The sequence below is a fragment of the Cyprinus carpio genome, chromosome B8 (genome assembly GCF_018340385.1).
Source record: "Cyprinus carpio isolate SPL01 chromosome B8, ASM1834038v1, whole genome shotgun sequence".
Classification (NCBI taxonomy): Eukaryota; Metazoa; Chordata; class Actinopteri; order Cypriniformes; family Cyprinidae; genus Cyprinus; species Cyprinus carpio.
Genome location: NC_056604.1, coordinates 28,838,575 through 28,851,705, shown reverse-complemented (window position 1 = coordinate 28,851,705; position 13,131 = coordinate 28,838,575). Strand labels below are relative to the sequence as shown.

General features: G+C 36.1%; 1 protein-coding gene across 6 annotated transcripts in view; it reads right to left on the bottom strand.

The window, feature by feature from the left end:
- The window catches only part of mib2 (MIB E3 ubiquitin protein ligase 2), an 89,402-nt gene that overhangs the window by 43,766 nt on the left and 32,505 nt on the right, over positions 1–13,131 (bottom strand). For 5 of the 6 annotated variants that reach the window (XM_042729056.1, XM_042729050.1, XM_042729051.1 and 2 more), the window contains exons 3-4: positions 12,659–12,830; positions 2,086–2,192 (exon numbers count right to left, since the gene is read on the bottom strand). In XM_042729056.1, coding sequence (XP_042584990.1) covers positions 2,086–2,192; positions 12,659–12,830 — 279 coding nt within the window. Of the gene's footprint in view, positions 1–2,085; positions 2,193–3,687; positions 4,042–12,658; positions 12,831–13,131 lie in introns of those variants that run through there. The other variant, XM_042729054.1, reaches the window with a different exon arrangement.

The window sequence follows — 13,131 nt, the reverse complement described above, 5'->3', positions numbered from 1 at the left end:
CTAAAAAAATTTTCTCAATTTTTTTTTCTCAAGCACCCTGTTGGAGAGTTTTTGTGTGTCATGTGCATGCTTTGTTTTGATTTGAAGTGGTTTTTCATGGAAAACTTTAAATGCAAAGAAAAACGCTCCCAAAATGTGAGACTAGTTAAAAAAATAAAAAAAACTTCAAATGATCACCATTGACTGTGTGAATAGCAGGAGACATCAAATGAATCACAAAATCTAGTGTCATTTGTCAATCAAATAGGAGTTATGTCACCTGAATACTTAACCTGAACAAAGCCAATATTTCAATTTTCACAATGAAACAATAATCAAACAACAAGAGTACAACAAAAATGCTCAAAAAGCTATGGCAAACACAGCTAAATCTCACATAAGCTGAATCTCACGTAAATAAGATTTACCCCAAAACCACAAGACCAAATAAGCAATCATACTTTGCATAAAGAAAAGTTTAAATTTTCTTAAGGGAAACCTTTGTTACTTTCTCTTTTGATTTTGGGGTGAAATATGAACATCTAATAACAACCATCACCAACTAACACAAGTGTTCAGCAACAGCTAACCAACACTAACGTCACAGCGATGACAGCCAGAATATGCTTTCAGATCACACACAGACACACAGAGAAAGAGTCTGGGAGGATCAGGCGATGAACTCCACATGGGCATTTTGACTCATTCATCACTGAAGTGATTATGCATTTTAAAATACAACCTTCACACGAGAACATGTGCAAGTGTTTACAGAAACAGCACAACGGATGATAAAACATCATGACACGACACAAGCTCAAACATCTGGAGCCTGTTTCATAAAACAAGTTTACAAAAAAAGCCAGGTTTATTTCAGATGGACAGTTGATTTGGTTCAAAATAAGACAGACTAACTAAAAATAAGCCTGGCTTATATGGTAAACTTGTTTTATGATCTGCCATAAAGTCTTCACATCTTACATCTCGCATATTATCAATGTAAAAACACAACAAAGTCCCTTTCCTTTGCAAAAAAGTTTCTGATTCCTGGAGAGTTTCGTTTCAACCAGAATTTCCTAAAAACATTTCTTAAAAACAAATTCAAACTAAACTCTGCAGGACCAGGAGCGATTAAAGGGACTGTTCACCCAAAATTTAATTCTGTCATTAATTACTCGCGCTCATGTCGTTCCAAACCCGTAAGAACTTCGTTCATCTTATTATAAAAATTAGATTTTTGATGAAATCCGAGAGCTCTCTGACCCTCCATAGACAGCAAGGTAACTACCACGATAAAGGCTCAGAAATGTAGCAAGGAGATTGTTAAAATAATCCACGTGACATCAGGGGTTCAATCGTAATATTATAAAGCGACGAGAATACTTTCTGTTCGCGAAGAAAACAAAAATAACGACTTTATTCAACAATTCGTCTCCTCCGCAACATCCTGTAGCGCCATTTTGGAGAGTATCACATACGTAAACAACATATGAAACGTATTTACGTGGATACACTGTTTACGCTTTGATCTGAACATAAACAACATATCCGCATACATACGTTTCAGATGTTGTTTACGTATGTGATACTCTCCAAAATGGCGCTACAGGGTGATGCGGAGGAGACGAATTGTTGAATAAAGTCGTTATTTTTGTTTTCTCTGTGCAAAAAAAAAAAGTATTCTCATAGCTTCGTAAAATTACAGCTGAACCACTGATATCACGTGGATTATTTTAACAATGTCCTTGCTACGTTTCTGGATCTTGATCGTCTAAGGACACTAGCTGTCTGTGTCTATGGAGGGTCAGAGAGCTCTCAGATTTCATCAAAAATATCTTAATTTGTGTTCTTAAGATGAATGAAGGTCTTACGGGTTCGGAATGACATGAAGGTGAGTAATTAATAACAGAATTTACATTTTTAAGTGAACTATCCTTTTAAGGCAATGATAAAACTGCAAATGTCCAACATGACACAACACTTCTAGCTAATGAAATTCAGGTTGTGTGTTCTACAGATGCTGCACTGAACAGATCTAGAACGTTCCTTTAAGCCTTTGAGACACGGCTGAACCTGAAATCAGAGGTGTTAGCGAGCGAGTCTCACCGTCTTGGTTGCCCCAGTCCCAGTCGGGCCCCCGCACCACCTTCACCCCCTGGAAGATTCCTTTCAGGATGATTCTGGACAGGTTGTGTCTTGGCGTCAAGCTCACTCTGAGTTTGAGAGAAGGAAGAGCCAGTTATTAACCCGAGGAAACCTTTAAGATCTGATCTGCTTCATCCAATTAAGCTCATTGTGAACCTTGATTTGTTTCACAAATAAACAATGCCTTGCAGAGACTTTCATTATGACTGATGCTAATACAAAATATGCATTTAATACTGAAATCAAACAAAAATTTATTTGATACTAAATGCAAATGCATTAGAATTCAATGACCTGAGGAAAAAAATCAACACTTAATTTTTAGGTTATTTTAAATTCCAATCACTTTTCCTAAAACAAAATTCAACTGACACCTCTAATTCCCAATTTGTGTTTTTCACAATACAAACAATCACAAAAATTCACAATTAGCTTAACTAATACTAGCACTAGTTCTCGTAGAGCTTGGTGAAAGGTTGAATTCCCAGGAAAATCTATAGCCTGATCTACATCGTAAGTAGAGCCCTATGAAATCCAATCAATTTTTTGCATTTTTATTTATTTATTTTTGGTAAAAAAAAAAATTCTAGACTGTTTTAATCGTTAAATTAATTTTTATTAATCAAAAAAGCATGTAAAATTAATTGAAAACATAAAACGTATACAATACCAAATTCGGTTTTTTGTAAATTTGCTGAATTCTATTTTAATGGTTTAATTAAATTTTAATAAATCAAAAGCATCTCTAAGTAACTGTTTTTATTAAAAAAAAAAAAAAAACAAAAAATTACTATTAAAATATATATATATATATATATAATATATATATATTATACTATATATATATATATATATATATATATATATATATATATATATATCGCATACTTATAAAATTATAATTATTATTTTAAGAAATACTGTGTTGTGTATTTACATTTTTCTGATAAATTCTGGTAAATATTTATAAATATTCATTAAATTTTGTAAAATAATTTTATTAGCAGTAGTAGTAGTAGATCATTACATTAAGTAATATATTTCTGTCACAGTTTCTTCAAGTTAAACCAAGCTTCTATTTTTACGTTTCGCTAATTCTGCGATTCCGTCCGCGCTTTCCGCATTGTGGAAATCATAGGGCCCTACGCAAGTCACTTCAGATTAAATCATCACATGAAGAAACACAGAAGTAACCCTTGCACCGCAAACATCTGATCAGCCCGTAGCTAAAGACAGCCGAGCGAGAGGTTTGTTTTCTTCAGTTTGTTAAAGCAAACAATGTCAAAATCACTGATTTCACACTCATCGAGTGCGATGAGAGCACCCCCACAGTCAGAGAAGACTGTATGTCATGGTTTCTCATTTGGGAACGTGTGCTCGAGGACACTGGACATATTTTGAACAAGAGCAGCATAATAGGAAACACATGCTCTCAATACAGCTAATGACAGAAGGCTGTCTTATGTCAACAAACTAAAGCAGCCTTGGGAACTCTTCCAGAGCTCGTTGTGAAAGACCCTGTGCACTACTCGCAGTGGAATAACAACGAATAACAGCACATACCTTATAGTAAAGATCTGATCTGATCGGGGAGCAAAGGAACTGCCTATTCCCATAATTCATCCACAGGGTCAAGCATCAACGCACACTGCCCAGCTAGACCTACTCCATCAGCTCCAGCACATTCACGCGTCAACAGTCAGCAAAGTCAGAGATCTCCACTCGGCTTTGATTTTCTCTTCAAACAGGTCTCATTTTCTCTTAAGGTCAGCCGTGCGGAGCGGTAACGTCACGTCCGTTCTTACGAATGCTCTCTTGCCATATGGCAGCACCTGCACGGCTCGAAGGCTTAAAACACAATCAGGATAAATCTCTAAGCAGTCTGTGGCTTTTGTGTCTCAGGTGTGCGTCTAAGATCAAAGGTAAGACGTAATCCGCAGACGCTGTTTCTGCACACGCAACAGAGATGGACGATTTATGAACATCTCTCTCTCTCTGCACCGATGACATCAAGTAAAATGTGGCATCTTAAATAAACAATGTTTGGTGCCAAGGGTCACACAGATTAAAGGTTTGACATACAGAATAAACTGCATTTGACTGAAACGCTGTATTGGAATAGTTTACCCATTTTTACTCAACCAATGATAAAACTGTGCTGTATGATGAGTTTTGTGCACCATTCAGCACCTGTGTGCTCCTGTTATTATGATTTTCATTATTTTGTAATTTATAAGTTGTAGTTGTGCATGAAACATCCCCATGACTGCAAAAATATGTATTCATGGCAGTGGCATATTTTGAGTTTTGGTATGTGAGACAGACCTGGCAACCCTGGTCATAATGCCAAGAGAATATTTTTCAAATGAAAAACAGAACAAGCACAATTTTTAAGCAAAACATTTCACAAAAAGAGGTTTGTTATGTTTCAGATTCTGAAACGATGGATCTAGATTTAAAAACAATGGAAGCTTTTGTCGAAAGTAAACGTTCAGGTGATGAACTCCACCTGCAGCTCATCTACTGGTGCTCTGTTATTAGTAATGGTCATATTTTTCTGGAAACTTTAATAATTTAGAAAGTTAATTGAACAGCATTTATTTGACAGAAATCTTTTGTAACATTATAAATTATTTTAACTTCACTTTTGATCAATGTGTGTGTGTGTGTGTGTTTTTTTTTAGTGCTGTCAAAATGAGCGTGTTGATGCAGGCGATTAATCTTTTCAGTTTAACATTTAAAGTTTTAAAATATTTAACACAGTTATCGCAGGGGCGGGGCTTGGGTTGGCCACCCCACTCATAACTGCTGCTTCTGTCTCTTCTTTTGTGAAAAGAATAGCATTTATTTAGACTCAGAACATCTTTACGATACGCACTCTAACTTCACCTCAGCACCAGGCGCGAGTCAAACGAGCGTGGAAACAGTAACGAGATGAAGAGGAGTTTCAGCCGAACATCAGTGAACTGTGGTCAGATGAGAGGTTGTCAGTAAAAACACATTTTCCTGTCCTGTCAGCTGTTATACTGTGCTTGTAACACGTGATCTTCAATCACACGCACAAATACGGCAGCACGCACCGTAGCCTGTTTCATTTCGTATTAAAGCGTGAATGAAACTACGAGCATGTGTGTTCAGCAGCGGCAGCTCTTAAAGTGACAGCAGCCAAATATCCTCATTACCAGCTGCTGTGATGTCTGTTCATCAAAGAACAAAAGAAAAAAAGGGAAATCGATAACTTTTTTTGCTTTAAGAATTCATCTATATTTAATTTAGAATTTAGTGTTTGATAACTTTAGTCAAATTCTGTATATTTCTTACTTGCTGAAGGGCACTGGTAAATATGACATTTATTATAATGGGTATATGTGAAGATTGTTTGTAGTGCACTTAAATTAGAAGTTGTTATTTTTTAAAGTCTAATAAATGTTAAAATTGACAGCTCTGATTTATACTGTAATGTTGAATGGCTACAGTCAATGGTTAAATATTAGGGGGAAAAAAATTAAAATTCCAAGATACATCAGTGATCCTCGGCTTTAGTCATAAAAAAGATGCCATTAAAAATATACTGTCTGTATATTGTTATTTCTGCATTGATTTGAAGATTGATTGTGAAATTACTGAAATATAAAAGTACATTTAAAAACATTAATGTTAGGTGAGATTAATCACGATTAATTAATTTTTTTTTTTAATTGATTGAAAGCACTAGATTTTTTTTTTACATTGTACTTGTCCAAACCTTTAAATGGCAATGTATCACAGTTTCCACAAAAACAAAACACAACACAACACTCATAATAATCAAAAATGTTTCTTTAGCAGCAAATCAGCATTTGTGTCCCTGCAGCACAAAAGCAGTCATGAGTAGCACAGATATATTTGGAGCAATAGACAACAATACATTGTATGAATAATTTTTTTATCCATTTCTCTTTTATGCCAAAAATCATTAGGATATTAAGTAAAGATTATGTTCCATGAATATATTTTGTAAGTTGCCTACCATAAATATATGAAAACTTAATTTTTGATTAGTAATATGCATTGCTAAGAACTTCATTTGAACAACTTTAAAGATGATTTTCTCAATATTTAGATTTTTTTGCTCCCTCAGATTCCAGATTTTCAAATAGTTGTATCTCAGACAAATATTGTCCTCCTAACAAACCACACATCAATGGAGAGATTATTTATTCAGATGATGTATAGATTTTCAGTTTTAAAAAAATTGACCCTTATGACTGTTTTGTGGTCCAGGGTCACATATCATAATGATTTCTGAAGATCTAGAGTAATGATGCTGAAAATTCAGCTTTGATCTCAGCAATCAATTACAGTTTACTATATATATTCACACAGAAAACAGCTATTTTATATTGCAATAATATTTCAAAATATTACTGTTTTTACCCTATTTTTGCTCAAATAAACGCAACCTCTGTGAGATTTAGAGTTTTCTTTCAAAAACATCAAAAATCTTAATTATTCCAAACTTTTGGCGGCCAGTTTTCATCCACTAATATCAGCTGGTTAAGAGTCATGACAAAACAGTTTGAGAACAGTTAGTTCTGTGAAGTTCTCCGGCATCATCTGTTTGCACAGGCACTGGTTTAATCAATACAGTGAGTTCCATATCTGTGTTTCAGCTCAGTCTTTGGTGACGCTGCTCTACTGTGTCAGAGATCAAGGTCAGTCCTCTTTTAGCCTGTTGACATAGAAACTTGAGTAATCCACGGCCACACACAGAGACGACATCACGCTACACGACTGAAAACACCATACCAGACACAATCTGTGCACTTCTATTTCCCCAGCGCTGGCATGTGTTTAGTCTGTAATTACAAGCTAAGTTACTCAAACATCCTTATATATATAATTTAGATTTCACAGAACATCATAAAATTCATAACAAGCTGCACAATTTGCAGTATCATTCATATCTGCTGAAAATCATTTGATGCTCATGTTTAATTCTTAGGCTCAGGAGTTTGTCTTGAATATTACAAACAGTAATACTTAGCCAGTATGAGAGAAACATGATACGAGATTGATATGAATATATAAAGACAAAGAGATATTACTGTAAGAAAGACCAGATGAGCTCTACACTCTTCTACAGTAGGATTAAAGAAGACATGACAGAATCTAAATAGTAGCTGTCTTAGCCGATTAACAAGTTAGGCTGTTTTGTTCCTTGCTCTGCTGAACATATGGGAGGCCATATGGCGAATTGTGTCCTAACACAAAAACACTCGTTACCTCAGCCTGCACATGACCTCTGACAGAGCTGCTACATACAGTTGTGTTTAAAAAAATAGCATCAGTAACCTGATGAACCGGTTACAAGCAGTAGTGATATAATTTACTTATGGATGTAGTAGTGTAATAGAAAAACAACAGTAACGGACTAATGCATTGAAAGGGGTGTTCAAAATAATAGCACCGTGGAGGTTAATTAGAAAATATATTCATTCTGTGAATAAACAGGTGTCATTTATTGTCCTTTATTAAAAAGGAAGGCAAGCAATGTGTCACACGTTGTTATAAAATAGATTTCCTTCTGAATTGTTGAGTAAAATGAGCCGTTCCAATCATTGTTCAGAACAACAACGTGATTTAATTAAAAAGTTGATTGGAGAAGGGAAAATGTATAACGAAGTGCAGCAAATTATAGGATGCTCAGCTTAAATGATCTCAAATGCTTTAAAATGGCAAAAAAAAAAAAAAAAAACACGTGGGAGAAAATGAGCAACTACTGTTAAAATGGATCGAAGAATAGTCTGAATGGTAAAGATCCAGCCAATGTTCACCTCCAGAAAGAGCAAAGATGATCTAAAATTACTGGTACAGTAAAGTACAGTTACAGTCAGAAGACATTAGATCGAAGCTAAGCTGTCAGCCAGAAGCCCCCGGAAAGGACCCTTGTTGAAAAAACGTCATGTGCAGAATCGGTAAAAATTTGCCAAGGAACACATCGACTGGCCCAAAAAGAAATTGTAGTGTTTCCCCTGCCATTATATTGTGTACGTGCCCCTCTTTGAAGGTCAAGTTAGTTTTATTTTCTATAGCGCCAGATCACAACAGAAGACATTTAAGGTTACCTTTCCTATAGAACAGGTCTATACCTTGTTCTTTTATTAAACAAACTAGGTGTCCCCGACATTCATAACAGCATTATCTTAACAGGCTGTATATTAACTTTGGGAGGAAAAGAGTATTTCTATGTGAAATCAGACATTGAGCACCCCCACATAGCCAACATGGCACGATCATAACACCTCTGTGAATATCCGACTGTGAGACTGGGAGTCAAATCAGGCTCCTGCTATCGATGCATCAAATCTTTGACTATTCGGGGACACCCCTGCTAAATAGCCTTATGTCATTTATCTAATTTACACAACGGTACGTTATTTCTGTCTCTACATGGTCACACATTTACAATTATCCTCTGCTCTCTGTGTCGCGCACGGCAGAGTTCTGCACAGATGTGTGCAAGCATGCACACACACACACACACACACGCACACACACACATACACACACTCACACACACACACACACACACACACTCACACACACACACACACACACAGTTGCCACCCGTCCCTTAAAATACAGAATCTGCACGTCTCTGTGTGAATGAATGGCACAGACACATGGTTTAGTTTACTACACACATACTGAAGCGTGTGACGCTCACCGTGTTTTCACGTCAGTCAAATTAATATTCCTTACCTTTGCCTCCTGTAAAAAAAAAAAAAAAGAAAAGAAAAAAAACAGACTTCATAAAATCTCTTAATTCTTTGCTTTAGAATTGAATGTGTAATGTTTCCACTATAACTGAAATATGGAAATAAAAGCTATTGATTACGCGATCAGCATTGAGCAAGAATATCACTCATCCATGCTTACATTCAAGAGATAAAAGCTGTGCCTAACACTTGCTCCAGTATCAAGCTGTGAAAGTTTGACACTGAAGACCGTGTGAGCCGTGAGGACTGCTGTAGGGTGCAACAAATGATTATTTTGATAATCAATTATTAGAATGATTTATCAATTTTCAAAATAATCGTTGATTATTTCACTGATTAATCAGCAGACATTTATTGATTATTCAGCTTTTGTAGTTAGTTTAAATATTGAGTTATACATATTCTAACAAATAAATAAAGGTAATCACTTCAGCTTTTGAAAATCATATTATGTAAATATTAATATTAATTATGCAATTAATTTATACAAATATATTTGACACACAAAATGAAATGACCGCAAAACCATTCAGCATTAAATTGGCTACATGAAAAAGTAACTGAATGACACATCATTCAGCCAAACATCTCCTTTTGTAAGTCATATGGGTAAGAAACAAAATGAAGGTAATTGATGTTTTATTTTTGGATAAACTTTTTATTCAGAACAATCTAATCAAGTTTTAGTTTAAATTGTTAGCAACACTGACTCTGGTTTTTCATGTTTAATGCTGTAAAGATGCTTGATTTAAGGCTATCGACTACATAAAGTACTGTATAAATAATTGACTGGACTTTACTGGAGTACTGAACAAACATCGCTGTGATCAGATGCTTTCTTAACTGCTGCTTTCTTACCACACTCAGTTTATGTTGTGTTTATTTCATTATTGTGAGGAAAGTGCGCAGCATATGTTTACATATTCATCCAAACGCCGCCCACAAGCTCAACTTTCATCTCTCTTAAGCTCTGAATTTCTTTTTTTCTCTTTAATCTCCAGAAATGCATCAAAGAGGGCTGATTTACAGTCTTGCTCTACAGCGCCACTCTGGTCAAACTGCATTATTGCAGACTCTTACATTAGGTCATATGAGATCAAGTGACTTAACAAAAAAAATATGTGTTGATTTAAATATTTTTATATTGTCTAATATATTCTGCATGTCTGTATTTTGGAACAGACCAGACAGAAGTAGGGACTCAGGACCAGAACTTTGAAATCAAGAACAAAGAACTAATTATTTCTCATTCCTGTACCAGAATCCTGCTGAGTGCAATAAAGATTCCTCTGATTGAAAAACAAAAACCTAGCATGAAAAAATGTCAATATATGATTTTAAGCCATACTGCACATACCTAGAGATAATCCAAATATTTCCTGAATAGCTGAATAAATAAATATGGTGATGCAGTGAAGTTGTGCATGGCTGTATTTGTGTGGCTGTAGATCTCTCTCTCTCTCTATTAATGGCAGAGTAAAATGAGGGTGTTTATGCCTTTAAGCACCTGCTGGTGGCAGTGTGAGAGTGTGTGTGTGTGTGTGTGTGTGTGTGTGTGTGTGTGTGTGTGTGTGTGTGTGTGTGTGTGTGTGTGTGTGTGTGTGTGCGTGTGAGAGAGAGAGAGAGAGAGAGAGAGAGAGAGAGAGAGAGAGAGAGGAGAGAGAGAGAGAGAGAGAGAGAGAAAGCAGAGAGATGAGAGAGAGGGAGAGAGAAGAGAGAGAGAGAGAGAGAGAGAAGAGAGAGAAGAGAGAGAGAGGAGAGTCGAGGGAGAGAGAGAGAGAGAGAGAGGAGAGAGAGAGAGGTAGAGTTTTTTGGGGATACATATCTTAAAAATACATTACTTATACACACACACGCACTCACACACACACACTCTCCCTCCTGAAGATGTTTTTTCAAATCGTGTACTAAGGCAAGCAGCACAGCTGAGACTGGAGACCGGGCTGGATATTTTAAACATACACAAGCAGTGAAACACACTGTAACTCAGGGGTGCCCAACCGGTCAATCACGATCTACCAGGCAATGACAAAGGCACATCATTTAAATATGCTTAGGTCAGTGGTTCTCTCCGTGGGGTCGCGAGATATACTTATAATCATTTAAAAATATATATAATTAAATAACAGCCCCACCCTCTCTACATATCCTGTGATATTCTATGTTTCAAAGCAGCTCAAGCCGTTTGTGAAATACAGACTGAACAGCAGCTCAAAAAAAAGAAAACATACAGGAGTACATTAGGCCTGCGTGTGTCCGTTATTATTGATGTGCAAACAAACCGTGTATGTGCGCTCTCAGTTCAGTGAATTAACATAGTTGTATACAGTGAGTGTTTTATAACGGATGCTCGCGTGTTTTAAAGATGTTTGTGAGGATCAGTGGTGTTTATGTACATATGGGCATCAGATGCTCCAAACACAGACTGACAGAGTAACTATTCACTGATGACATCGAGCCGCCTTCAGGTCGCTGAGCTCACAATGGTTTCATTCTGCATTTGTATTTTGGTGTGTTTAGTGATTCTGAATGGATCTGTGGTTTATATGCAGTCTTTTGGTATATGTAGTTTATATACAGTCCTTATGTCGTCTTGTTTGGTATGGCAGGTTGACTTGTGCTTATTTGTTAAAATTACTGTATAATTCAGCTTTACATACTTTAAAGTTGTACAGAATATCTGCAGGTTTGGGACGGGGGCTCTTGCAGTATCAATCCAAACACTAAGGGGTAATGATAAAAGAAAATTAATACCAAGATCAACTTTTTAAAAATAATAATTAAATAAATACAATATTACTTTTTTAAAATTAATAATTAAATTAATGCAATATTAAGATGCATCCCAACAAGCTATGTATTTATTTATAGTAACTGAATTGAATTACACTTTACAAAACCATTGTATTGTGTGTATAACAACCAAAGCATCTGGGCTCCCCTTCAGTAACTGAATTGAATTACACTTTACAAAACCATTGTATTGTGTGTATAACAACCAAAGCATCACATTTCAGAATAAACACAGCTTAGGTTCTGCACTAAAAATGTGTTCCTACCTAGTCTTTATTTTTCTTGATTTAAAGTAAAAATATCCTTGAAACAAAATAAATTTACTTCAGAAGCAACACTGCATAAAACATTCTCTGTTTGCAAAATCAAGTGAAAAAAATGTTTTACAGAAATACACATAAATTAAATATACTGTATAAAGAAATTATCCCGGAGGGTTTAAAAGCAGAAGTAAAGATCACGTTATTTTTAAGTTTTTTAGTAAAAAAAAAAAAAAAAAAAAAAAAATTACATTTATTATTTTAACTAAAGGAAATCTTTCTTTGGAGGGACTTGTTTTATATATAAATACATTTTTTGTTACGCCATTAAGAGGCACTTTTACAGTTAAATCATGTCTATTTCAGGTATCCTAGTGCATATCAATGAGCTGAAATAACAGATATAAACAGCTTGGCAGGTTTAGCAAGAAACTGTACTCACTCTAGCCTTGTTTATTCTGGTGTTGGCTAAAAGACTTCCACTGTAAGTGCATTACTGTACACACATTTGTTTAGAGTTATTAGGTCATTCATGCTATCACTATCGTCAAAAGTGTATTCACACAGAATCTGTCTTCTGTCCTGCATCAGAAAAGAAAAGAACGCTTATGCTTACTGATGTTTCTCCGAGAATGAGAGCAGTGGGCTGACATTCAGACACGCTAGCAGAAACAGAGTCATGCAGAGTACACACAGAGCGAGGAGAGACAGAAGACTCACGGGTGCGAATGCGCCGTCTCGTAGCGCTCGAAGGCGTGCGTCAGCTCGTGCTTGTTGTTCATGTAACACTGAGTGCACAGGTCGTAGTCGAAGCACACCTTACACTTCCAGCGCATTCCCATGATGCCGTGCTTCTTACAGCTGTCACAGATGATGTTCGAATGTCGGACACCTACGAGGAAGAAAGGGAAGTGAACACAAGGGTATATTAAATGAAAGATCAGCGTGTCTAATTCAATTCATACGGTCATCTTCTGCTAGAATCCAGCGAACGCTGAAGACGACAGCAGCGCAGTGAGTCTCTGAGCACACTCATGGCCCTTTAACGTCTGTCTGCATGTCTGTTTTCCTGAGGCTTTCACTCCATTAATCAGAAACACTTCGTTTGAGGCAGATGAGACTGATTTTAATGATGCGGCAAAAGCATTAAGCATTTCCTTATAAACACAAGAGCCACAGTCTCCTGCTGAAAG